The sequence below is a fragment of the Hemicordylus capensis genome, chromosome 1 (genome assembly GCF_027244095.1).
Source record: "Hemicordylus capensis ecotype Gifberg chromosome 1, rHemCap1.1.pri, whole genome shotgun sequence".
NCBI lineage: Eukaryota > Metazoa > Chordata > Lepidosauria > Squamata > Cordylidae > Hemicordylus > Hemicordylus capensis.
In genome coordinates, this window is record NC_069657.1 from 182825472 (window position 1) to 182847675 (window position 22204).

General features: G+C 42.2%; 1 protein-coding gene across 12 annotated transcripts in view; it reads left to right on the plus strand.

The window, feature by feature from the left end:
- Positions 1 to 22204, plus strand: part of FMNL2 (formin like 2) — a 386434-nt gene that overhangs the window by 326188 nt on the left and 38042 nt on the right. For 7 of the 12 annotated variants that reach the window (XM_053258713.1, XM_053258712.1, XM_053258711.1 and 4 more), the window contains 5 exons: positions 506 to 821; positions 2988 to 3185; positions 15403 to 15423; positions 20033 to 20157; positions 21562 to 21761. In XM_053258713.1, coding sequence (XP_053114688.1) covers positions 506 to 821; positions 2988 to 3185; positions 15403 to 15423; positions 20033 to 20157; positions 21562 to 21761 — 860 coding nt within the window. The remainder of the gene's footprint in view (positions 1 to 505; positions 822 to 2987; positions 3186 to 15402; positions 15424 to 20032; positions 20158 to 21561; positions 21762 to 22204) is intronic. The other 5 variants (XM_053258717.1, XM_053258714.1, XM_053258721.1 and 2 more) reach the window with 1 other exon arrangement.

Consider the following 22204-nt stretch of genomic DNA (forward strand, 5'->3'; position numbering starts at 1 on the left):
CAACTTCAGACACTGCATTGATGCTTCTAAATTGTTAGCAGCGCCAATTCTCTTAGGCATACCAAATGGAACAGGAAAGGGGAAGAATGTCAGATATTTTCCATCAGAACTCTGAAGTGGCAGATTTTTAATCAAAAGTCAGGCAATCTCATCCAGGATATCTAAAAGAGAATGTGATGTTGAACTAATGTGTCATACACAATGTCTTGGGGTGAATGTAACCATCATTATTCTATCAACCCTTTCAGGACCCCAGCATAATGCTTCTTTAGTGGCCATAACTGATGTACTTTTTATAGAGCACAGTATTATTATTAGTATTAGAAAGTGGAGAAAATGACAAGCAAGCCATTTTGGAAAGAAGAAAAAGTGAGCATCAAAATGCATTTCTAGACAATAACAAGAAGAGAACAAGTATCCTGTGTTATACGGGTCCTCTCCTTTGAGTTCTATTCTGTCATTTGAATGCAAATCAGTTCTTAGCCCGTGTAAATTTTCTTTACAGGAAATTTACAAAGATGCAAATACACAGGTTCACACGCTGAGAAAAATGGTCAAAGAAAAAGAGGAAGCCATCCAGCGGCAGTCAACACTAGAGAAAAAAATCCAAGAACTGGAGAAGCAAGGGTCTATTAAAATTCAGAAGAAAGGAGATGGTGATATCAACATTCTTCCTGTTGGGGTGGCTTCTGGCACATTGTCCTCAGGGTCAGAGGCTGCCACTGGCACATGTGCAGGATCGGTTTCTGGCACTACCCCTTCAGTTCCATTGCCACCTCCACCACCACCCTTGCCACCATCAGCAACAGAATCAGAAGCAGGTGAAAAATGTGACATCATCAATTATAGATTGGTAGCTATTCATGCTGTTTAAGGTATTGAAACTTAGTTCATTCAGCTTGTCATATTAAAGACATGTTCTCATGATCCATGTGATTGTAGTTAAAGGGATTAACTTCAGTTGACTAGCTGGGCACACTCTTGCAGACCATGACATGAGAACCAGTGTTTTAGTGCCAATTGTAGTGCCACCACTGGAATTATGGGACTTAAGTGCATAGTAATGCATGTTATTTTATTTATTTATTCATTCATTCATTCATTTATTTATTTACATTTATATCCTGCTCTTCATCCGAGGAGCTCAGAGCGGTGTACATGCTTATTTTTATCCTCACAACAACCCTGTGAGGTAGGTTAGGCTCAGAGATACATAACTGGCCCAGAGTCACCCAGTGAGTTTCATGGTGGAATGGGGATTTGAACTCGGGTTCAAAGGAAGGATTTTGCATGACCAGTAGAACAGGGCTACCCCAGGCAGGGCTGTTCATGTGTAGTACTGGGATCATTCCTGATCCTGGCACTCCACCCCTGGGTAGTCCTGGTTTTAAGGAAAGGAAAGATTGTGCCATCGAGTTGGTGTCGACACCTGACGACCACAGAGCCATGTGGTTTTCTTGGTAGAATACAGGAGTAGTTTACCATTGCCTTCCTCCCGCGCAGTGTGAGATGATGCCTTTGCCGTTGTTACTGAAGTGAGCATCTGCCTCCAGCACCTTCCTATATTGCTGCTGTCCAATATAGGTGACTAAAATATATATATTTACTAGGCACAGTCTGGGAAGCAAACTGGTGGGGATTCGAACTAACAGCCTCTTGCTCTCTAGGCAAGCTGCTTTCCCGTTGCACCACCACAGCTGATTCTGGTTTTAAAGGTAGGAGGACATGAGGTAGGAAGACATGTGCTCTTGGCCATAGTGGCCAGGAGAAAAAATGACCCGGAAGCAAGGAAATATTCCAATGTACCACACTGCTCATGGGGTGCATGGTGGGGTATGTGGCAGCCGAGCTGTCTTCCCCCCACCTCTCACTTGCCTGGCTGGTCGCCACCACATCTCTCATCTGAGCATGTGAGCAGCGGAGCCCTCTTTGGGCTCGGATCATGTGGGGGTAGGTAGGTTGGTTCTGTCTCCCCCCACCCCCCAGCTCTTCCCAGCCCCAGCCAGTTTGGTCATGAGAATGACCTTATTTACTTATAAGTAAATTCCCTTGAAACCACCAAGGCCTTTCTCCAAGTAAATAAATTGAAGGTTATTGCATGTGGCTAGCTTGCTCTGGTTTGTACAGTACGCATCATGTAACATTTTCTTCTTATTCTATTATAATTAATTAATTAATTATGCACATAAGCAAAAAATAAAATAAGATATTGCTGCCCTGAGAAGCTTAGCTAACTATATTTGCTGTTATTGACCTTTTCACTCAATTCCCATCCCCCATCTCTTATAGATAAATTATAGGCCAGATCCATAGGTCGTACAAATCTTAATGACTTCTTCATGTCCACTAGAGTGTTTAAGTGCCTTATGCTAGGGTATGGATGTCCAATTAAAAATCTGTGATAAACACTGAGAGCCAAACTGTAACAGGATGAAGCAAGGTGCAGCACACGCACATGTCTTGAGAATGAATAGCAAGTGCCAAATACAGTAACTGAAGAAACTCTCCTATCCTCAGAGAGTTAACATGCACTTAGCTAAAAACAGAGTTCCACCTCATGCTTCCTCTGTCTTGCCTTCAGAGAAACTGACTCGTAAATGCAGGCCCCAGACTGTTTGTTTTGAACTTGCTGTTTCTTCTTCACTCTAATGCTCTCACACTTCTCGTTCCCTCCTCAGTCTTGGTAAGAGGCAGGAAGGGGGCGGGGAGGAAGAACTCAATGAAAACTCACCAGCTTTTGACTTAGTTCTGCTCTCCACGTTACACCAGCCATGAGCAAGCTGGCTAAAATATCAACTGTGTGGCAACTTCTCCACTCTGTGGACATAACATGTAGCATAGCTGACCATTCAGATTTCCCACATTGGGTCAACCACACACTCTTGCCAGTGTTCTCTTCTACAAAGAAAGAAAACCTCTGTGATTGTTAGGCAAGAGTCCTGTCTTCGTGGATACATTCAAATGCAATTTGTCTCTTCATTTCACAGTGCAAAATGGACCTGTGGCAGCACCAGCGCCTCCTCCCCCTCCACCCCCACCCCCACCGCCACCCCCACCGCCTCCTCTTCCTGGCCCAGCTGCAGAACCAGTACCAACTCCTCCAGTGCCACCCCCTCCCCCACCATCAGCACCTCCTCTTCCAGGAACAGCTTCCCCCACAGTAGTTTTTAACTCAGGATTAGCAGGTAAGAAAGAACCAGCCTCACTGGATTGCTATGCAAACTCTGTAGACAATGAAAGAATGTAGAATCCGTTGGTCAAGAAGAATAAGTCAGAAGGGATATTTCCAAAAGTATATGAAGCACTGTCCTTTTTCAATACTTCAGAATCACAGTGTCCTAGTACTACAAAATCTTAGCAGCAGCAGTAGCCGTTTTAAAGTAGACGACATGGCAGCAGTAAGGTGTGCTGATCTGTTACCATTAAGCACAGTTTGAAAAGGAAGGGGGGGAAACCACTTTCTGGCACTTAATATATGTCTTGTTTTCTTACATCTCCTAGAAGGGATAGAGGTTGAAGCCACTGCCTTATGGAGGCAATGCAAGGTTTGAAATGGAAGATACTCCCCCCCGCCCTGTGCACCCCCTCCCCCCATGAATAGCTTTTAGGGTTTCAGCTGGTAAGAAAATGCTTGGAGCCAATTTTTTAATGCTATTAAACGGAGACTTTATACGCTTGATTATCATTGTTTCATGTGATCACAACAGTGATAAGAAAATGTTAGATGCCCTATGCGCTTTTAGGGGTGCTAATTCTCTGTGTTCTGGGTTCTCAAAATGAAGCCCATCTCTCTAAGAAATGTGTAAGTGTTTACTATGGAAAGTATTGGTATACGTGTCTGTACATATGTATATGTTTTGGTGTGAATGACTGAACATGCATTCTTTTCAAAAGTGAAGGTGAGTAAAGGTCTCCTGAAATGCAGGATGCAGACAGGAAGTATCTAGCTGCACGTGTGTTCAGTATAAGGTGTGAAGAACCGTATGTGCATACACTGTATGCAGATTGTACATACGTTGAACATAATGTGTGCAAGGGCTGCAGTCTGTCTCTGTTTGTATATTTTTTCATTATCCAAAATTTGGAGAATTCAAATGTGAATTCCAGAATCCGCGATGAATTTTGCGAGTGTCTTAAAACAAGTGTGCACTTTTGCAGTTCTTGGACAAACACTGGTGAATACCAATCACATTTCAGTGGGTCAACATTCACCATTATTCAGACACGCACAAAATCTGCCTGAGATACTCGATTTTGACATCTGACATTTGTCAGATTTTGAATCTTCACTGTAACATGCATCTTGATTGAGTGTTAAAGCTTTCTTGCTCCAAGCTGTTTTTTCCAGGGGAGAAAATAACAGTTGGGTGGGTTTTAGCAGAAGCCCCCACAACACACACACACACACACACACACACACACACACACACACACACACACATCCCCAACCTATACCCTCATCTTATGCCCCAGGTTGCACCTTCAATAGCAGCATTTGGCCAAAGAAAGAGAGATAGGAAACATCCATGGAAAAACTATACTTGACTGAACACTGTGAGTAGTTTAGGCCTCAGAAGTCTATCTGCCAGGCAGGAGGGAAGGCTTATGTCATTTCCTGTCCACCAGGATTGGAAACAGGTGGTTGCATGTGCTGCTGTAAAGTCCAGGGGGCTCAAACATTTTTTTATTGCATTACTAAGCTTCTGTATTACAAAGTTTCAGACTTTCTATTCCGAATAATTACCTCACTAATGATTTCAAAAGAACTACCCTGCCAACATTCCAGGCGTGACTTCAGAATTCATAAATTTGACTGAACTTAATTGACGTTTCACTAGCTTTGTCTGTTTTTATAAGAATCATTATATTGTAAAGAAGCTGTGCTTTGCCTGTCTCAGATGGTATTTCTTGCAGACCTGAAGCTCTATCAAAAATTAATGGAAGCTTCTTATATTGATGGGCTGAGGAGAGGTGGAATAGCGAACTTTGGAGGGACTGTAGCTCACTTGTAGAGCACATGCTTTTTGTGCAGAAAGCTGAATCCCTTGCATGCCCAGGGAGGCCTAGGAAAAGCCCTAGTCTGTAACCCTGGAGAGTCATTTCTAGTCAGAGATCATCATTTAGACTAGCCCTGAATTTTAGTAATGCATTTTATGAAACAATGCTGGACATCCAGACTAGCATTTCGCACATGCAGAAGTGCAAGTTAGGGATGTACTTGAAATGCGATTTGGCATCTGAATCACAGCACAGTTCCTTTAAAACTGAGGGCTTCCACAGCCCCTTTAACATGGAGGAGAGCAGTTCCATCCCTGCTTCTCCTCCACTCACTGCCATTGTTGTACTTGCGGTGCTTCCCTCCAGATATCAGTGCGTGCTGGCAGTTCTCTTTCCCAGCTGCCATCACCTGGCGCCGTCACGCACATGGCCTCCGTGCATGTGCGGCAGCCATTTGCATAGTCAGTAACCATGTGCATGCCATCGCCGAGCAGTGGCAGCTGGGGCAGAGTGCTGGAATGCACTGATAGCTTGGGTGAGTGCCCCGAGTACAGCAATGGCAGTGAGTGGAGGAGGAGCAGGGACGGACCTTGTCTTCTCCACATTAAAGAGACTGTGGAAGCCCTCTGTTTTAAAGGGATTGTGCTGCGATTCGGATGCCAAATCATGTTTTGGCACATCCCTAGTGCAAGTTCCAGACTACCGCTGCACTGTTACTTGAGTGGGCTGAGGGGCGATTTTCTCCAGGCTGTCCCTTCCCTCTGAAATCTACTGTGTATCACCAAAATATGTCCCTGAGAGTTGTGCAACCTTCAGGGAAATATTTTGATGATATACAATGGACATTATATGGAAGGGAGGATTGGTGAAAGTCACCCTTCCCCTGATTAAGTGGCAGTGCAGTGATAGTCTGGAACCCACACTGCTGCATGTGAGAAATACTAGTCCAGATCAGATGATGAAATTTCAGAAATGGAAAGATTTCCACTGGAAAAATGAAGGGTTTTTTTCCTGAAAAAAATTCCCTTACTTTATTTTATCAGGGACAAATTTGGTGACACACAGACTTCAGAGTGAAGTGAAGACTGGTGAAAATTGCCCCTTCTGTGGGGAAAAACAAATCACCTCATATCTCTGATTCTCAGCCTTTGAAATTTGTTCATTCACACCAAATGGCCCAACACATCCAAAATGGGGCATTGGGGCCCAGCAGTACATCAGACCAACTTTATGGTTGAAAGCCATCAGACTGCCAGCAAACAAGTGAATACGAATTGGTATTGTACAGAAAATGCTGTGAAAGAATGCCATAAATCTAGATATAGAGATCCTGGGCAGCCTTTCCTAATTACATTTTAAAACAAATGACTAATTCTTATGCTTCTGTTCTAAGTCTGCACAAATGTTGTTAGGTGTCATTTTGAAAGGCAAAGTTTGTAATGGAATAGGATATTTTAAACCAACTAACAAACCAACCATGGATGTCTGGTTTAGACATTCTGTCTCATTTTTATTTGAAAACAAAGTAACAAACAAACAAAAAACAACAGCATTTGGGTTTAAAGCCTCTGTGCCACTGGGACATTTATTTGGCATCATTCTGTCTTCAGCTGGCCAGATCCAAGGCTCTCTGGAAAGTGCTTCCTTTCACCTTTCTCTTCCTGAATTTCATCCAACATCCTTGCTCGTACATCCTCTGACAGTGTATGTGAACTTGGCAGGGAAGAGACTCAGTTTCAGATTCTGAAATGGTATCTCAATGTCTGTGTGGCTCCATTCAGCCGCTTCCATTTTTTCCAATCTGCAGTTCTTGGCTTGATTTTGTCATTAGTCACAGTCCTCCCTGTAAATCTGGTGCTCAGTCAGCCTTCTCGTTCTCTGTCTATTGTATTTCTTTAATTAATACCGTTTCCTTTGAGTCGAGTGTGATTTGGAGGAATATGAATCATGATTCAGACTTGACCATTAAAATCTATTCAGCCCCCCGTGCAAAGCTCCTTAATGAGAAAAGGCCCTCCACAGCTCCTCAGTGCTGGTGCCTGTTTTAGGCATGGTTGGAAACCTCATCACAGGCCTGAATTTGGACTTGGGGATGAGTCCATGTTCAGTGTCTTTCTAAAAAATGATAGAATTATTCAAGTGAATATATGAAGCAAAATTCAAAACAGCTGAATGTGATGTATTTTTTGCCCATATTCAAAGTTCATTGTTTATAGCTGACACTTTTATTTTTGTACTAAAAGAAAGGTATGTTCTTGTTAGATTAATGTGAAGTACAAACATGAGAGTGGTGCCATACTCTATGGCTGCACACCTTCAGCCCTCCAGCTGTTTTTGGACTACAGTTTCCATCATCCCTAGCATAGTGGCCAATAGTGAGGTATAATGGGAGTTGTAGTCTAGCATCTGCAGAAGGGCTGAAGTTGTACAGGGCAAAAAAGGGGGGAAGAACTCCCAAGGTGCTGATAGGTTTGCTAAATATGTTTTTATGAATACACTTTTATAAAATTGGTTCAGTGTTGCCTTGTACGATTCAAGGCAGTGCTCTTCTTCAGAGGCAATTCTTGGGTGGATGAGAAGAGCACTGCCTTGAAACACGTGGACCCTGCTTAGCAAAGCGGACCATTCATGCTTGCTACTAGAAGACCAGCTCTGTGTTATGGTCTCCAGTAGTTTAGTTGCTATGCAATACTTCATTTAAGATGGCTGTCTGCCAATAACTGATTGATGCTTTGCCACACAGTGAAAGAAAACTGTGGGTATGATTACAGAATTACTTTTTTATTAACTGTATAAACACATTCAGATTAATAAATTTGGAAATAAATCGTGCAGTGAACCAGTAACCCATTGGGCAAAGCACTGACCATAAAGTCAGGAGTTTGCAACTCCACTTCTCAGGTTGCCAGGGGTCAGTGACCTGGTCCTTTTACAAGTAGGAGCACATGGATAGCCTCCTTGCTGTGTAGTCTGGAAAAGGTAAGAAACAGAAGTTTCCTCTGAGTAATGGAAACTGCATACCCCAATGCAAATAAGAGAAGATCCACTCACTCGCTCGTTCCCTCTGCACATGCCAGGCAGGAATAAGGCAGGGATTGTTGGGTATTAACTACAAATAACACCTGGTTAGTAAGCTAACCAAACTTGTGTAGACCCTTCCATAAAGTAACAAATCTGGTGTATATTTTTTTCAAGTATCAAAACTCTGGGGATCCAGAGCATCCAGATGAGTTGCTTGTGACTGAACACTGTTAAAATCGATGACACATGTTAGTCATGACTAATATGTCCCATTAATTTGAATGGGATTTAGCCATGGCTAATGTAATCCATGACTAATGTTACCCTTGGAATTTTTGACCCACTGAAGCATCCAAACATCTGAATGCAAAGACTGGGATCCAATTAGCAATTAATTGATCTTAGTGGTGATCTGATATCCTTCACAACGTGGGCTTTGCGCCTGTGCAGTGTTCCCTGCAGAAGGATTTTAAGCTCCTCAAAGTGCTCTGAGTCTCCACCCTTCGGCTGCGGAGTGTGTGCAGTATCTTGGACAGCAGGGTGTTCCCTATCTCGGTTCCGTCTTGACCACTGTTGTAAACACTTCCCTCAGGATTTGATCTTCATCGTGGTTCCTGAAAGAAAAAAAAGTTTATGGTTTGCTTTATTGGTTATCTTGACACTCCAGATTGTTTCTGACTACTCTTTGCATAGCATTTTGGTTTTGTTTCTAATGGATTCTAAAAAGACCTTCAAGTGGTGCTCTTCTTGCCATGGGATCCTTTCCTTTCAAAAAAACATGAACTTTGTCTTGGAGAAGACCACAATATATGTACATGTAAATTTTTCCTCTCCTTTTCCAAACAAACTCGGAAAAGCATAGAATCATGACTGAGGGTGGCTCTTTACAAATTGATTCTATGTCCATTGACTCCAATGCTTTGTTCCCTGTTGTGGCCAATGCCATCGACATCGGCACTGTCAAAATTGGACTTGACTTTGGGGCCTCCCTGTCTGCTGTTCAAACCTCCTTCAAGGAGACCGTCTCCAAGGATGTACCTAGACATAAGAAACACAAACATCAAGAGGAGGATTCTTCATCTCAATCCAAACATCAGAAACTTTCTTTGACGCCGACATCAACAGCCCCGGCCTCATACACCTCTCTTGGACCTGTTTGTCAGACTGTGAAAGCCCATTTACTGTCTGCCTCACTTGCAATTTGCCCAACATCACCGATGTTGTCACGACCATCAACTTCAATGTTGAGCCTCCAACCATTGACACTAGCTTGTCATTCATCATCAGTATCGTAGATACCAGTGGGTTTTTTAACGCTGTCCAAATCAGCTGTTCAAACCATCTGCTCTCATTCATCTTTCTTTTTGCCGGAGCTCATCGAAGTGGCTTCAACAGCGCCGCCTTTGACATTGCCTTTGACATCAATATCAAGCCCAACAGCATCTGCCTTCCCAGTGTTATTGATTTTGATGCAACTACCCTTCTCTACTGAGCATGCTCCACCCAAGGACCCACCCGCTCCTACAGCTGCTCCATCGACACCTGTCTTTGGATCCCACCATTGACTCCATTGATATTGAAAGAGTTTCCTCTATTTCAGGACATTGAGTCCATGCTGGCTTCTCCAGTTACAATGCCTTCTGGATCTATCTTCAACGGGTTCTCCCTCCAAAGCTTAGACGTTGATGATGAGGCTAGCTCAGGTTCTTTAGAAATTCCTAAGATTCCCTCTGCATCCCTGGTCAGAGCAAATCTGCTTTGCTCTCCATCTAACTTTTCTGCTAACCCTTGGAAAGAGAGGCTTCACTTTTCACTCTCTGTCTACTCTCCTTACAGGAGATGGCTGGACTACTGGAGCTCCCCTGGGGCCCTGGACCCAGATTACATTAGAAGGTTGAGGAGGTTTAAGGACCCATCTTACATACCTTCCCCATCTCTTCCATATGATTGCAAGGAATTCAGACTTTGGAAATTTAAAAAGATGAAATCCACCTCTACCTCTCGCGGCCAACTGCCTCTGGGGACCCCTCCTTCAAATATCTCTTGGACCCTCCTCCAGTGCCACACCCTCCTCTTCTGCAGCCTTCCATGACCCATTGAACCGGCCCATCCGCCTTCTCCTCTTAAACAAATTCCTTCTTCAGTTATTGCTCTGGAATCAAAACCAAACTCATACGATGAATACACTTCTACTTCAGACTCTGATAATGAGTCTGCACAGACTGAAAATCCATCAGATGCCTCCCCTGATGACAACATCACAGACAGTCCATCGAACCCTCTAACCAAATAAACTAATTATACTGAATTCAGGTTGCTGAACTGGCTAAGTTCCTTGGCCTAGAGCAGATGTCTCCAGTCCCTAATGTTAAGGATCCTGTCTGTGGTTTGGTTGCATCAGCTATGACATCCCATCAAGCTCACCCCATTCCTTTTTACCTGACATCATCACATCCAACGCTCGGGTGCTTCTCTACTGGCTATCTTCTCTACTGGCTACGCCATGGAGTTCCATACAACTCCCCCATTCCTAGGAATAAAGCACACACCCCAACTCCTGCCTTACTAACATAATCTCAGGAACTATTGTCAAGAGTGGCAATAGAACTTGTCTCACAGAAGCACCAATTGGTAGGGTTTTATTCTAGCTACTTCCTGCTACCAAAAAGTGATGGTGGCCTCTGTCTTGTACTAGATCTATGCTCCCTCAGTGGTTTCATCCACAAAATGAAGTTCCGTATGCTCACTCTTCAACAACTCCTCCCTCTCTTGCTGGAAGAAGAGTGACTTGCCATGCTAGACCTCAAATATGCCTATTTCCATCCGAGCAACTGACCACCACACAGGAAATTCATACGGTTCACTGTGGGGATCTAATTGTCCAATATACAGTCCTCCCTTTTGGTCTCTCCACAGCTCCTCATATCTTCACAAAATGTGCGGGCACTATTATTGCCAATCTAAAAACAGAGGGCATATCAATCTACACATTTCTCGACGATTGGCTGATCTCCTTTCTGAACAAATCCTTACTCACCACTCACATCCACTGTACTCATCCTTCTGGAAAACCTTGGTGTGGAAGTGAATTGGAAACGTCTGTTCTAGTTTCACAGAGATCCCTATCATGCATAGGAGGGCCTTCCTACCAGAAGACAGGAGACTCTCAATCTTACATCTGATCCAAACCTTCAGGTCCAACCCTGTCCAGAGGCACAAACCATCTAACGCTTCTTGGGTCTCATGGCATCCTGAACAATAACTGTTCACTACTCCAGAGGATGCATGAGGCTCTTCCTCTCCAAGTTCAAACCCAATGTAGACAGCCAACAAATGCAACTCCTACTACCACAAACAGTGTTAGACTCCCTCACCTGGTGGACTCTATCTCAAAGCCTTATGATGGGCATGCCCTTTTATCCACCCACCCCAGTGGTAACCGTGGCTACAGATTCGGTGGGGCACTCATTGTGCAGAGGGCTTCATGCACAAGGCCTCTGGAATCTTCTGCAGTCGTCCCTCCACATACATTTTCTAGAACATTTGGCTGTTCTCTTAGCTCTGAATTCCTTTCTTCCCATCCTGAGCAGGAATACAGTCCAAGAGAGGATAAAATGGAGCCAGGTGTGTATCCTTAAATGGACAATACCATTGCCATTGGGTACATCAACCGGCAGGACGGCACAGTCTCTAAATACCTTTGCAACCTATTAATTCAGCTTTTGGGATTGGTCCATAAACCATCATATATACCATTTAGCACTTCACATAAAGGACATTGAAAACATGTTGGCGGATGAACTCAGCAGAAATTCAAACCTCTCCCGTCAACATGAATGGGAAATCAACCCAGACATGCTGTCCAATCTCTTCTTATGCTGGGGGACTCCCCAAGTTGACCTCTTCATAATGCACCTCAACAAGAAATGCCTGCTCTTTTGCTTCAGAGCAGGAATGGGGACCAGATCCCTGGGGGCAGGATGCCTTCCGAATCCCCTCAAATTCTCACCTATACTGCCTCTTCCAACCCTTCCCTCTCAGATCCAGAGTTTTAAGCAGAGTTCAACAGCACAAAACAAGGTGGATAATACTCATGCCATGGTGGCCAAGACGGCTGTGGTTCCCCCTCCTCCTGTGGCTGTCTCGGGGGCCCCGACTTCCTCTCCCTGAATGGGGGCTGGATCCTCCTCCACAGCCTCAGAATGCTGAACGTGATTGCTTGGAAGCTGAACTTCTAGATGACATCTTGCTTCACGAACGGAAAGCTCCCACCAGACGTAATTACACCTGTAAATGGAAGAGATTTGTGAACTGTTCTAGGACTAAGGGGTTTGATCCAACTAAGGCCTCTGTACACCAAGTCCTCCTGTATCTAAACTTCTTGAAATGCATGGGCCTTTCCAACTCATCCCTCAAGGTCCATATGTCAGCCCTATCTGCTATCCACATGGGCTGGGATTAAAAAACCATATTTTCCCATCCCAACTGCAAAAGATTTTTGAAGGGGCTTAACTACCCTCCGGTAAAAAAGCTAGTTGAGCTCTGGAGTCTGTAGTTGTCTCCACCCTCACAGAGCCCCCTTTGAACCATTATCCTCAGTCCTTGTTAAATTGGTTTCCTTTACAACAGCTTTCTTAATTGGTATAACTGCTGCTAGGAGAGTTAGCGAACTAACCGACTTAAGGGCTGATGCTCCCTTTACTGTCTTTTCCCCCAAATAAGGTTGTGTAGTGATCAGCCACCCCTCCCCTAAAGAGTTAACCGGAAGTAAACCCTGTCCTGACTGACAGACTGGTGAACTCCAGGGCTCAGCCAATCAGCACACCAGGTGGGTTGAACCAAGAGAGCCCTTGGGAGGATGGAGAGTTTCTTTGTTAGAAGAAGCAGGCTGGGGTGTGCAGAGCAACTCATGCAGCCATGGAGGATGGCTGCAGGAAGATGGCTGCAGTTCTTGGAAGATAGAACTGCATGGGCTTGAATTCTGAACCAGGGTTTGGGTGACTTCAAGAAAAAGGAAGCCTGGGCATTGGCTTTGGGAAGTTAAGTCTAGGGAAAGTTTGTTTAGTCAGATTTTGCATTAGACTTTCTGTTTCTTTGTGCGTTTTGTATATCTCTGATACTGGTCTATTTTTGTTTACCTGTAATGTAAGGAGAGGAGTGCTGGTCTAGGAGAGGAGAGCTGGTCTTGTGGTAGCAAGCATGACTTGTCCCCATAGCTAAGAAGGGTCTGCCGTGGTTGCATATGAATGGGAGACTTGATGTGTGATCACTGCAAGATATTCCCCTCAGGGGATGAAGCCGCTCTGGGAAGAGCAGAAGGTTTCAAGTTCCTTCCCTGGCTTCTCCAAGATAGGGCTGAGAGAGATTCCTGCCTGCAACCTTGGAGAAGCCACTGCTAGTCTGTGAAGACAATACTGAGCTAGATAGTACTCAATACTGAGCTCAATGGTCTGACACAGTATATGGCAGTTTCCTATGTTTCCTATGTTTCCTAATGTAACTAAATTAAGAAACACTAGCCTTTGCCCATCCAGCTATGGCGCCGTAAAAGACTCTGTAAGCTTTAAATTTATTTATTTATTTATTTATTTATTCATCAAACCTATATACTACCCAACTTTCGTCTCTGGGTGGTTAACATAAAACAATTAAAACACATAAAAGTTAAAACAAAGCAACAGTTTAAAATCAACCATAAAATTAAAACAGACAATTTAAAACAACTTTTAAGGTCCATTCAACAAGAGCTGTAGCTATCTCTGCTGCTCATCTGTCCAGAATTGACTTTGCTGAGATTTGAAAAACGGCTACCTGGTCTTCCAGCTTACCGTTTGTAAAACATTACGCGTTGACATTCGTTCTGTGGCTGAGACTAGCTTTGGGCGGGTGCTGCTTAAGAAAGTACTGTAACTACTCATCATTGGGTCCACCTCCTTCTAGGAGAGCTCACTAATCACCCACATTGTGAAGGATACTGGATCACCACTAAGATAAACAGGTTGCTCACCTGTAACCTTTGATCTTTTGTTGATCTGGTATAATTCACAACACCCGCCCAGCCTCCCCACCTTTCGGATGTACAAACCTACTTACCTGTCTTTTTTATGAAGTCCATTCTGCACAGCAGATATTGAGGAACTGAGATAGGGAGTGTTCTGCCGCTGAAGATGTCAAGCATGCTCCACATGTGAAGGGCAGGACCTCAGAGTTCTTTGAAGAGCTTGAAATCCTTCTGCAGGAATTATTGCACAGATGCAGTGACCACATTGTGAATGATACCAGATCACTAAAAGATCAAAGGTTATAGGTAAGCAACCTATTTTCCCCACAAAGCTTCCTCTTCCAGCATGAAGACCTTCTAGAGTGCATTTTGTGAGGTGTAAGGAACAGCCACTGGAAGGAAGAATTATTCCCCTCCCTCTGCCTCATGCACATGTGGAAATGCTTTTCACATGAACATGGGCAGGCTCCTTGCACCATTCAGTTATGTATTTTGTGCTGGATAAAAATTAGGTGTAATTGTGAGACCTCCCTGTAAGTGGACATTGGTGTCAACTCTATTTTAACTGCAACATCTGTCCCTTCTGTCCTCAATAAAATGATGATTGGTGTGTGGTGAGGTACACACACAGATTTTCCATACAGACATTCCCATTATTCCTGTGGAATTGCTGCACTAGGCAAAAGAATATGCCCACCGAACAGCATGGCACCACTGGAGTTTCCAGATTTGGAAGAAATTGATGAATTGGGTCATTAAGCTTTAAAAGTATGCAGCATTTTTTTCTGTAGCCACAGAAACATAGATTTGCTTTTTACTGCTTACTGGTCTTGATGGTTTTGTTTGCAAAGTTTATTTAATCCCATCCTCACAAACCTCTTAGGAGTCTGAAGTGCAGTTTCTGAATACCAGTGTCTGCTACAGAGTTACTGGGCTATCTGATCTTCTTGTTTAGGCAAAATTACCTAAGTAAAGGACAAGGAGTGCTAGATTTTATTTGATGTCTGCTGAGATGAAATCAGGTTGCGTGCCTGGAGGTTGGTAGAAGGCACTTGGTAGTCACCTGCTTTATTCATTGCAGCTGTGCTACCTTGAGAAAATCTTGCATAGGGAAATACCTTTTACTGCAGGTGTGGTAAATATGTGTTTAACCATACAGAGGCTGCCCAGGCCATGTAATCACACAGTGCAAGGCGATTTGTTTCTGTGTAGAAACAATTTTAATGTGTGAAGTAGCCCTTAATAGCCCTGATAGATGCCTGTTGAGGAGTCAGTGGAACAACTCAGATGGTATCATTCTGTTAATAAGTGATTGAATTACCTGTACTGTTGTAACTTTAGCTAACCTTTTTTCTTCTTTATTCCTTCTGCTTCCTTGTAAGACGGGCCAATCAAGCTTTTCTGTAGGTTCCTTTTTGTTAAGTATTTTAAGACGTTTTAACCTGATTTTCTGGTGTTGTCTTTTTCTGTCCTGTCCCCATATCCATTTGTGTGTCACTTCAAAAACTGGATTGCTCTGTTTTTGTCTTCTCTAAAAGCATGAACTGCTTTTGAGTTTACAGAAAACATTGTTCAGTGTGGAAAAATTCCTAAGTAATTGTTTTCTTTCAATTTTGAGAGTGTAAAATGCATGAATGTTAAATCTTATGCAAATGTTCTGAGATAAACACATCTCTCAATAGCACTGTCCTGTATCAGCAACTCACTTCTGCATGGGGTCAGTTCATCATCAAGGTTTTAAAAACTCAGTTTGTGCCTTATTGACAGACTTGGTCTTATTTTGTGTGCAAGTTAATATATAAGAGTAATACATTAGTACTTAGTGACTAACATACTGCACAAAGGTATGGAAATTGTGCAAATGAAAATATTGTGAAAGTAACAAGCTTGCCCTTGTGTAACATTGCACAATTTTTGAATTTGTGCAGCTTGTGTGTATGCAACATTACTGGGCTATGGTACCCTTGCATGGTATTCAGCTTTCATTTATATGTTGATCAAAATCCTGACTAACCCTGCACTGATGCACTAGTGCATCATGTGGGGTGAGATTTTCAGCCAAATCCCTTCCTTCTGCAATTGCATATGTTTCTGGAAACTATGTCCCTGCAGACTGGGAGACTGTCAGGGACATAGTTCCTGGAGGCAAAAACAACTGGAGAGGGAAGGGGGGACTCACTGAAAATCACCCATCTGCACAATGAAAAACTCTGTGTCAGCACAGAGTTATTATCTAGATCAGTGATTCTCAATGTTGGGTCCTCAGATATTACTGGACTTCAACTCCCATAATCCTGAGCCATTTTGGAAGGGCAGTATACAAATCAAATCAAGTCAAATCAAATCAAATCAATCAATCAATCAATAAAATAAAATAATCCCCAGCCCCAGCGGCCTTTGGTTGGACATTATGGGAGTTGAAGTCCAGTAACATCTGGAGACCCAACGTTTAGAATACCTGATCTAGATGTTGGCCAGAGAGTTTTCTTAAGTGTGAAAAGTGCTTCATATACATAAGATCAGTAATCCTTACAAGAAGCCTGTAAAGTGGGCCATTTATTATTATTGTTGTTATTATTATTATTAGCCCCCATTACAGATGGAGGCCTGAGGCTGTGAGAGAGCAGCTTTCTTAAGAATACCCATAGGCTTCACAGTTGAGAGGGATTTTAGTCAGGGATTTCCACTTCATAGCATATATGCTTACTGCTGAGCCACTACAGTGGCTAAGGAGGCAAGAGCTGTTGGTGTCAGCATTTCCCTTGGTGGTTTTCTGGCATGAGAAATTTGAGGAGAGAAAGGGCTGGGGCGCAGGGGTCTGTTACCTTCATGCCCTGCTTGTGAAGCATCTGACTTTGGGAAATGGGATGCTGAACCTGAACTCCCAGTTTTTGTTTTTGTTTTGCCATGGGGTGCCTGCAGAGCTTCCTTTACTCAGTTGTCACTTATGCTGCACCCGTTGAAGCATAGCTGTCCTACTCCAGAGTGCAATAGTTATTTTTCCATAAAATGGAAACAATCAGGTGTTGTAAACCACACCATGCAGTTTTCCCCATCACCATGCAGCTGTCTTCAGGTGGAAACATGCTCAATTTTTGCCATTCCTTTTGGTGGTGTTGCCTCACATCCAAGCAGGTGGCACTTGTAAGCAAATCAAGACTGTGAACTTTGATTCTGAAGTCACTTCATATCCTTGAGTGTGTCATGACATCATCTCATGACATCGGCCTTCTGGCTATTACACCAAAATTCGTCATTCCAGGCTGACCACTCACATAGCTATCTGCCCAACAGAATGATTACTGGAATGCTACATCAAAAATTGTCCACCCTTGCTGCTTTAATGGCCAAGTTCATGAAATCTGGTATTAAAATTATTCTAATTTGAAACTTTGTACTAAAGATTTGGTGCATCATGGTAGAATAGGGAAAGGAAGATGCAGATACAGTATTGTTGAGATGTATCCATCCCAAGTCTTCACATATGAACAATGCTGACATTTGGGGATAATCCATTGTAAGATGGACTTCACTAGACAAATTTCAGCCCAGGAAATGCTGCCTTTATCACCCATATGCCTCAATTTCAATTTACTGGCTAAATAGTCTTTTTCAAAACTGGAGGAATGGGAAGCAGAGGTTCTTTCAATGACTGTGTGAAATTCTTTGAATGTTCATTTTGAAAACAAGAAGGTAGCATTTTCTTTGTTTATGGTAGGCCTTTATGCCACTGTAGGTAGGTGTGTGGGACTCTGTATCTTAAGGGTACTAAAGAAAACATTGGTCATTGGAACTGCACTAAATTTCAGTTTCAGATCAGACAGAATTAATCAGTCTAGTTGATTAATTAACCAGATTATGAAAACTATGGGATTTCTGCCTTAATTAATGTTTTTGGTTTTAAATATCCTCTAGCATGTCATTTAGTGCATCTCCTGAATTTTGCGCAAAGTAATGCTTATAATTAATGAATTACTAATTGCTGAATATTTCAATTGATGGACATTCCATCAGCCCCCTTGGCTGAAAACTGCATAGCCTAATGGCTCTTGGGGTCAAAAAAACTTCTTTGTAATTAACCTACATTTTCCTGCTTATTTTTTGTCCATTGGTTAATGAGCAAAGTATCCCTTCAGAATTACTTCCCAAGGTTTAGTGCACCAGGATAATAAGAGAGGGTCAGCAAAACTAACAATCTAAGAAAATATTGTGCCAAGATTGGAGAACGTTCCAGGAATGTCTTTACAGGCAGGCTCTGAAGTGCTAAACTGTATAACACATATTGCCTGTGTGTGGTACTGCAAGTTCCAATCGCCCCTCTGATATTTTGATAATGACTTCTCTTCTCGTGTCTCCAAAAGACCATGAGTAGCATCCACAGTGGTGCTTGTGTTGTGGAAGGATTTTTTAATTTTATTTTTTGCAGTTGTGGTGCTCTGCAGAGTTGTGCTACCTGTAGCAGAAGAATACATGTTGTGCAAGGAATTCCCATTTGCACATATATGGACATGTACAACAGGTTGCTCAAGTGGCTATGATAGTGCAAAAGCTAGCCTGGAACAGAGGTGATAGCACAGCAATGATGCACTGCATCCTTCTGGTAGCACAACAGCATTTATGCTTGCTTAAGCTTAACCTGGTGCTACATGATTCATTTAGTACCAAACTTGGAACCTGACTGATACTTTCAGCATGATCATGGACTCAAACATGCCATTATAATAAATGTGTGGCACTTTCTACAAATGTGATAATGATTTAAGCAAATTCTGGAAATGATATTAAAGGCACAAATCACCCGTTTGTAATCCAGATCATCGTATACATCATGTGGAACTCTCCCTCGTAAACCTGGAAGGTGCTGTACATATTTCACATACAGCATGTCCCAGCACTATTCAGATAAACACCATGCACAGGGAAATACCAGAACCATGACTATGTTTTATGGACTATGCCTTCATACATGTAGATGGCCCATGAATTTGCACATCTTCTGAATATGTTGCAATAATCCTTATCCCTATCTGTAAATCTTCATTCGAGATATTTACTGAGACAGTAAAATTTAGTCATCATGATTTTGGGGTAGATTTATGGTGGTTCTTCCATACAGAATGAGCTCTGAATAACTGCCTCCATTGCATGTGCAGAACTATTGTAATTCTGTTAATTTTGTTGCAGTTAGATTTCTAGATCATCAGCATGGCCAAAGTCATGAAGGGATAAACAGAGTATCTGGCTGCTGGACCAAAATGAAGTCAAAAACAATTTTATAGACTTTCCCCAGAGATTACAATTTTGGGTGTTCCAGACAAATCTAGAAAAAAATTGATGCATTTATATCAAAGCAACATTTTGCTTTTTGTCAGATCTTTATAAATTCTTTTCATATGTGAATGTTCATCACAATGCACTGAATTAAGGAGACCAGCTCTTTGACTGATTTCAGACATAACACAAAACTGTGGTTTCTGCTAGTTAAGAATCCAAACCATACTTTGAGCTGATATACAACAGGCAAAAGGTGGTTTGGAGCTGCTTGTCTTGGTTTTTGTTTCTCATCTGCTCAGGACTCAGCTTCATGAATTCATAAGTTTACTCCCATCTCCATGGTGCAGCACCTCTGGAGGTGGAGCAACGGCCCTATGTCTGAACTCATAGACATAATGCAAAACCCCAGTTAGCACAAACAATGGCTTGCAAACCAACTTCAAGCTATTGCTTCAGATCCTGGTTTGTTTGACTCAAGCACACCATGATTCCTAAAGAACCATAGCTAAATAAACCACCATAGTTCCACATTATGTCTGATCACAGTGTCTTCCCCTCTACTTTGTGCTTTTTCAAGTCCACTCAATCTTTGTAGACATGAAGTGTCTGTTTAGTTCTTGCCAGCTCTCCTCCAATGTTGAAATGCCATTTCCCAGAATTAGAAATTACTCCTGAGTTATGCCAGACATTTATTGGTTCTTCTGGAATTTGTAATTACACTCTCTGTTTTGTTTAAAGCTGTGAAAATCAAGAAGCCAATTAAGACAAAGTTCCGCATGCCGGTATTTAACTGGGTGGCTCTAAAGCCCAATCAGATCAATGGAACGGTCTTCAATGAAATTGATGATGAAAGGATCTTGGAGGTATGAGACCGACACATTGTGAAAATATTCCCCCCACCCGCCTGCCAGAAAGTTATTATATGTTATTAAAAATGAATGGTTTTGATTTGCTGTCGTATACTGGGACAGACATTTCATAGGGTTTCAGCACTCCATAAACATCTGTTATTATTCTGTTAAATTTACTTGACTCTAGGACAAAGACAAGATTGGAACTGGACTAGGATGTATTTCTCACTTCTCTCCTGAGTTAGTCTTTTTCCTGCTTCCTTAATGATCTGCTAATGTGCATTCCTTTTTTCTAAATATACTGATCTTTCAAGCAGATCTTTCAATCTGTACAAATGATAGAGTAGACATGTCCTGAGATGACAGATGTATTTCCTACTTTGAATGAATGGTTTGCTTCATTCCTTGTGCCCTTTAGAGATATGCCCTGTTTGAAACATGTACAGACATATTTTGTCAAAATTAGTTTACTGATATCAGTAAGACTCCAGGCTTAGACTATGAGCCTGCTTGCTCAGTAAGATCTTCTGTGAAGGCTCTCCTTCACATCCCTCTGACACCTACATTGCAGTTGGTTACACATGGGAAAGGGCTTTCTCTAGAGCCACACCTAGCTTGAGCAACCCCTTCTCCAGTGAAGTGTGGCATGTACCTTCCTTGCTAGATTTCCACTGCCCATATACAGAGAGATTTATTAATTCCTGCTGGGTTTTTTTTTTTTAGCCCCCTGGCATGTTTGTTTTAATGTTTATCTCTCTGCACTCTTTTTATTGTAATATTGTATTTCAGATTTTTTCAGTCATTTGAACATTTTTTTAATGGAGCAAAGATCTGTATAATAAAGAATAACATCAAAGTAAATGTCGCACACTTCCTAAATACTCTTGTAAAATCATCAGGGTTGCGTGTCCTCAGCACTAACTCCATCTAAAGCACCAAGCAATCCAAATTCTATTTCTAGAAAATATTAATTCCATGACCTGTATATGTTATACATATATGACAAATGTACATACAGTATCTTGTTTTCTATGATTCTGTATTTAATAAAAACATCTCTACCAATTTCCTAAAGATTGCCGTGGAATGGCTCAAAAGACGATTTTCCATATTTAAACGTAATTTTTGAGCCATACTGGCTAGCAACTGGCCCTGAAAACGATCCATCATCACAGTATTCTTTTCTTTTTTTTTTGTATCACTGGCACAGAATATGTGGATGCTGGGCAGTGTTCCCTCTAACAGGGATTCTGAGATGATGTTGACTACAGTGCCCATAATCCCCAAGCAAAAGCCTCTGCAGATGGGGATTCTGGGAGCTGTAGTCAATAACATCTCGGAATCCCTGTTAGAGGGAATACTGATGCTGGGATATTTTTGTTAATGGTTTTTTCTCTCTCTCTCTTTTTTTTAAAGGATTTAAATGTGGATGAATTTGAAGAAATATTCAAGACGAAAGCCCAAGGTCCAGCCATTGATCTTTCTTCAAGCAAGCAAATAACTCAGAAAGGATCAAACAAAGTCACACTATTGGAAGCAAACAGGGCTAAAAATCTTGCTATCACCTTGAGAAAAGCTGGGAAGACAGCTGATGAGATATGCAAAGCTATTCAGGCGTAAGTCAAAGGCTTTTTAAAAATGTGGTTTCAGATACATTTTTTTAACTGGCCAGAAGTATTTCTGCAATGGAAGAAGATCGCGGTCAGTTCTTCATTCCTTATAAATTAGTGGTGCTCATATGTATACATTTGCCAGTTCATCATCTTAAAACTTTAATCCTATGTGTATTTACTTAGACGTAAGCCCTCTGAATTCGGGGATTTACTTTTGGGTAAACATGCATAGGATTGGGCTGCATATCATGCTAACCTGATTTAATAGGTCTCTTTTACCATAGAACTAACTGGTGGTTTACTCAATAATGTAAAACCTGCAACACTTTCATGCTTAGAAGCATTTTCCACACCTTTTTGGATAAATGTAGTAGTAGTTAAGGGAGTGTGAAAGGGTTAATTTCTATTCTGATAGTGAGGCTATTCACACGACAGCTGGAAAGCAG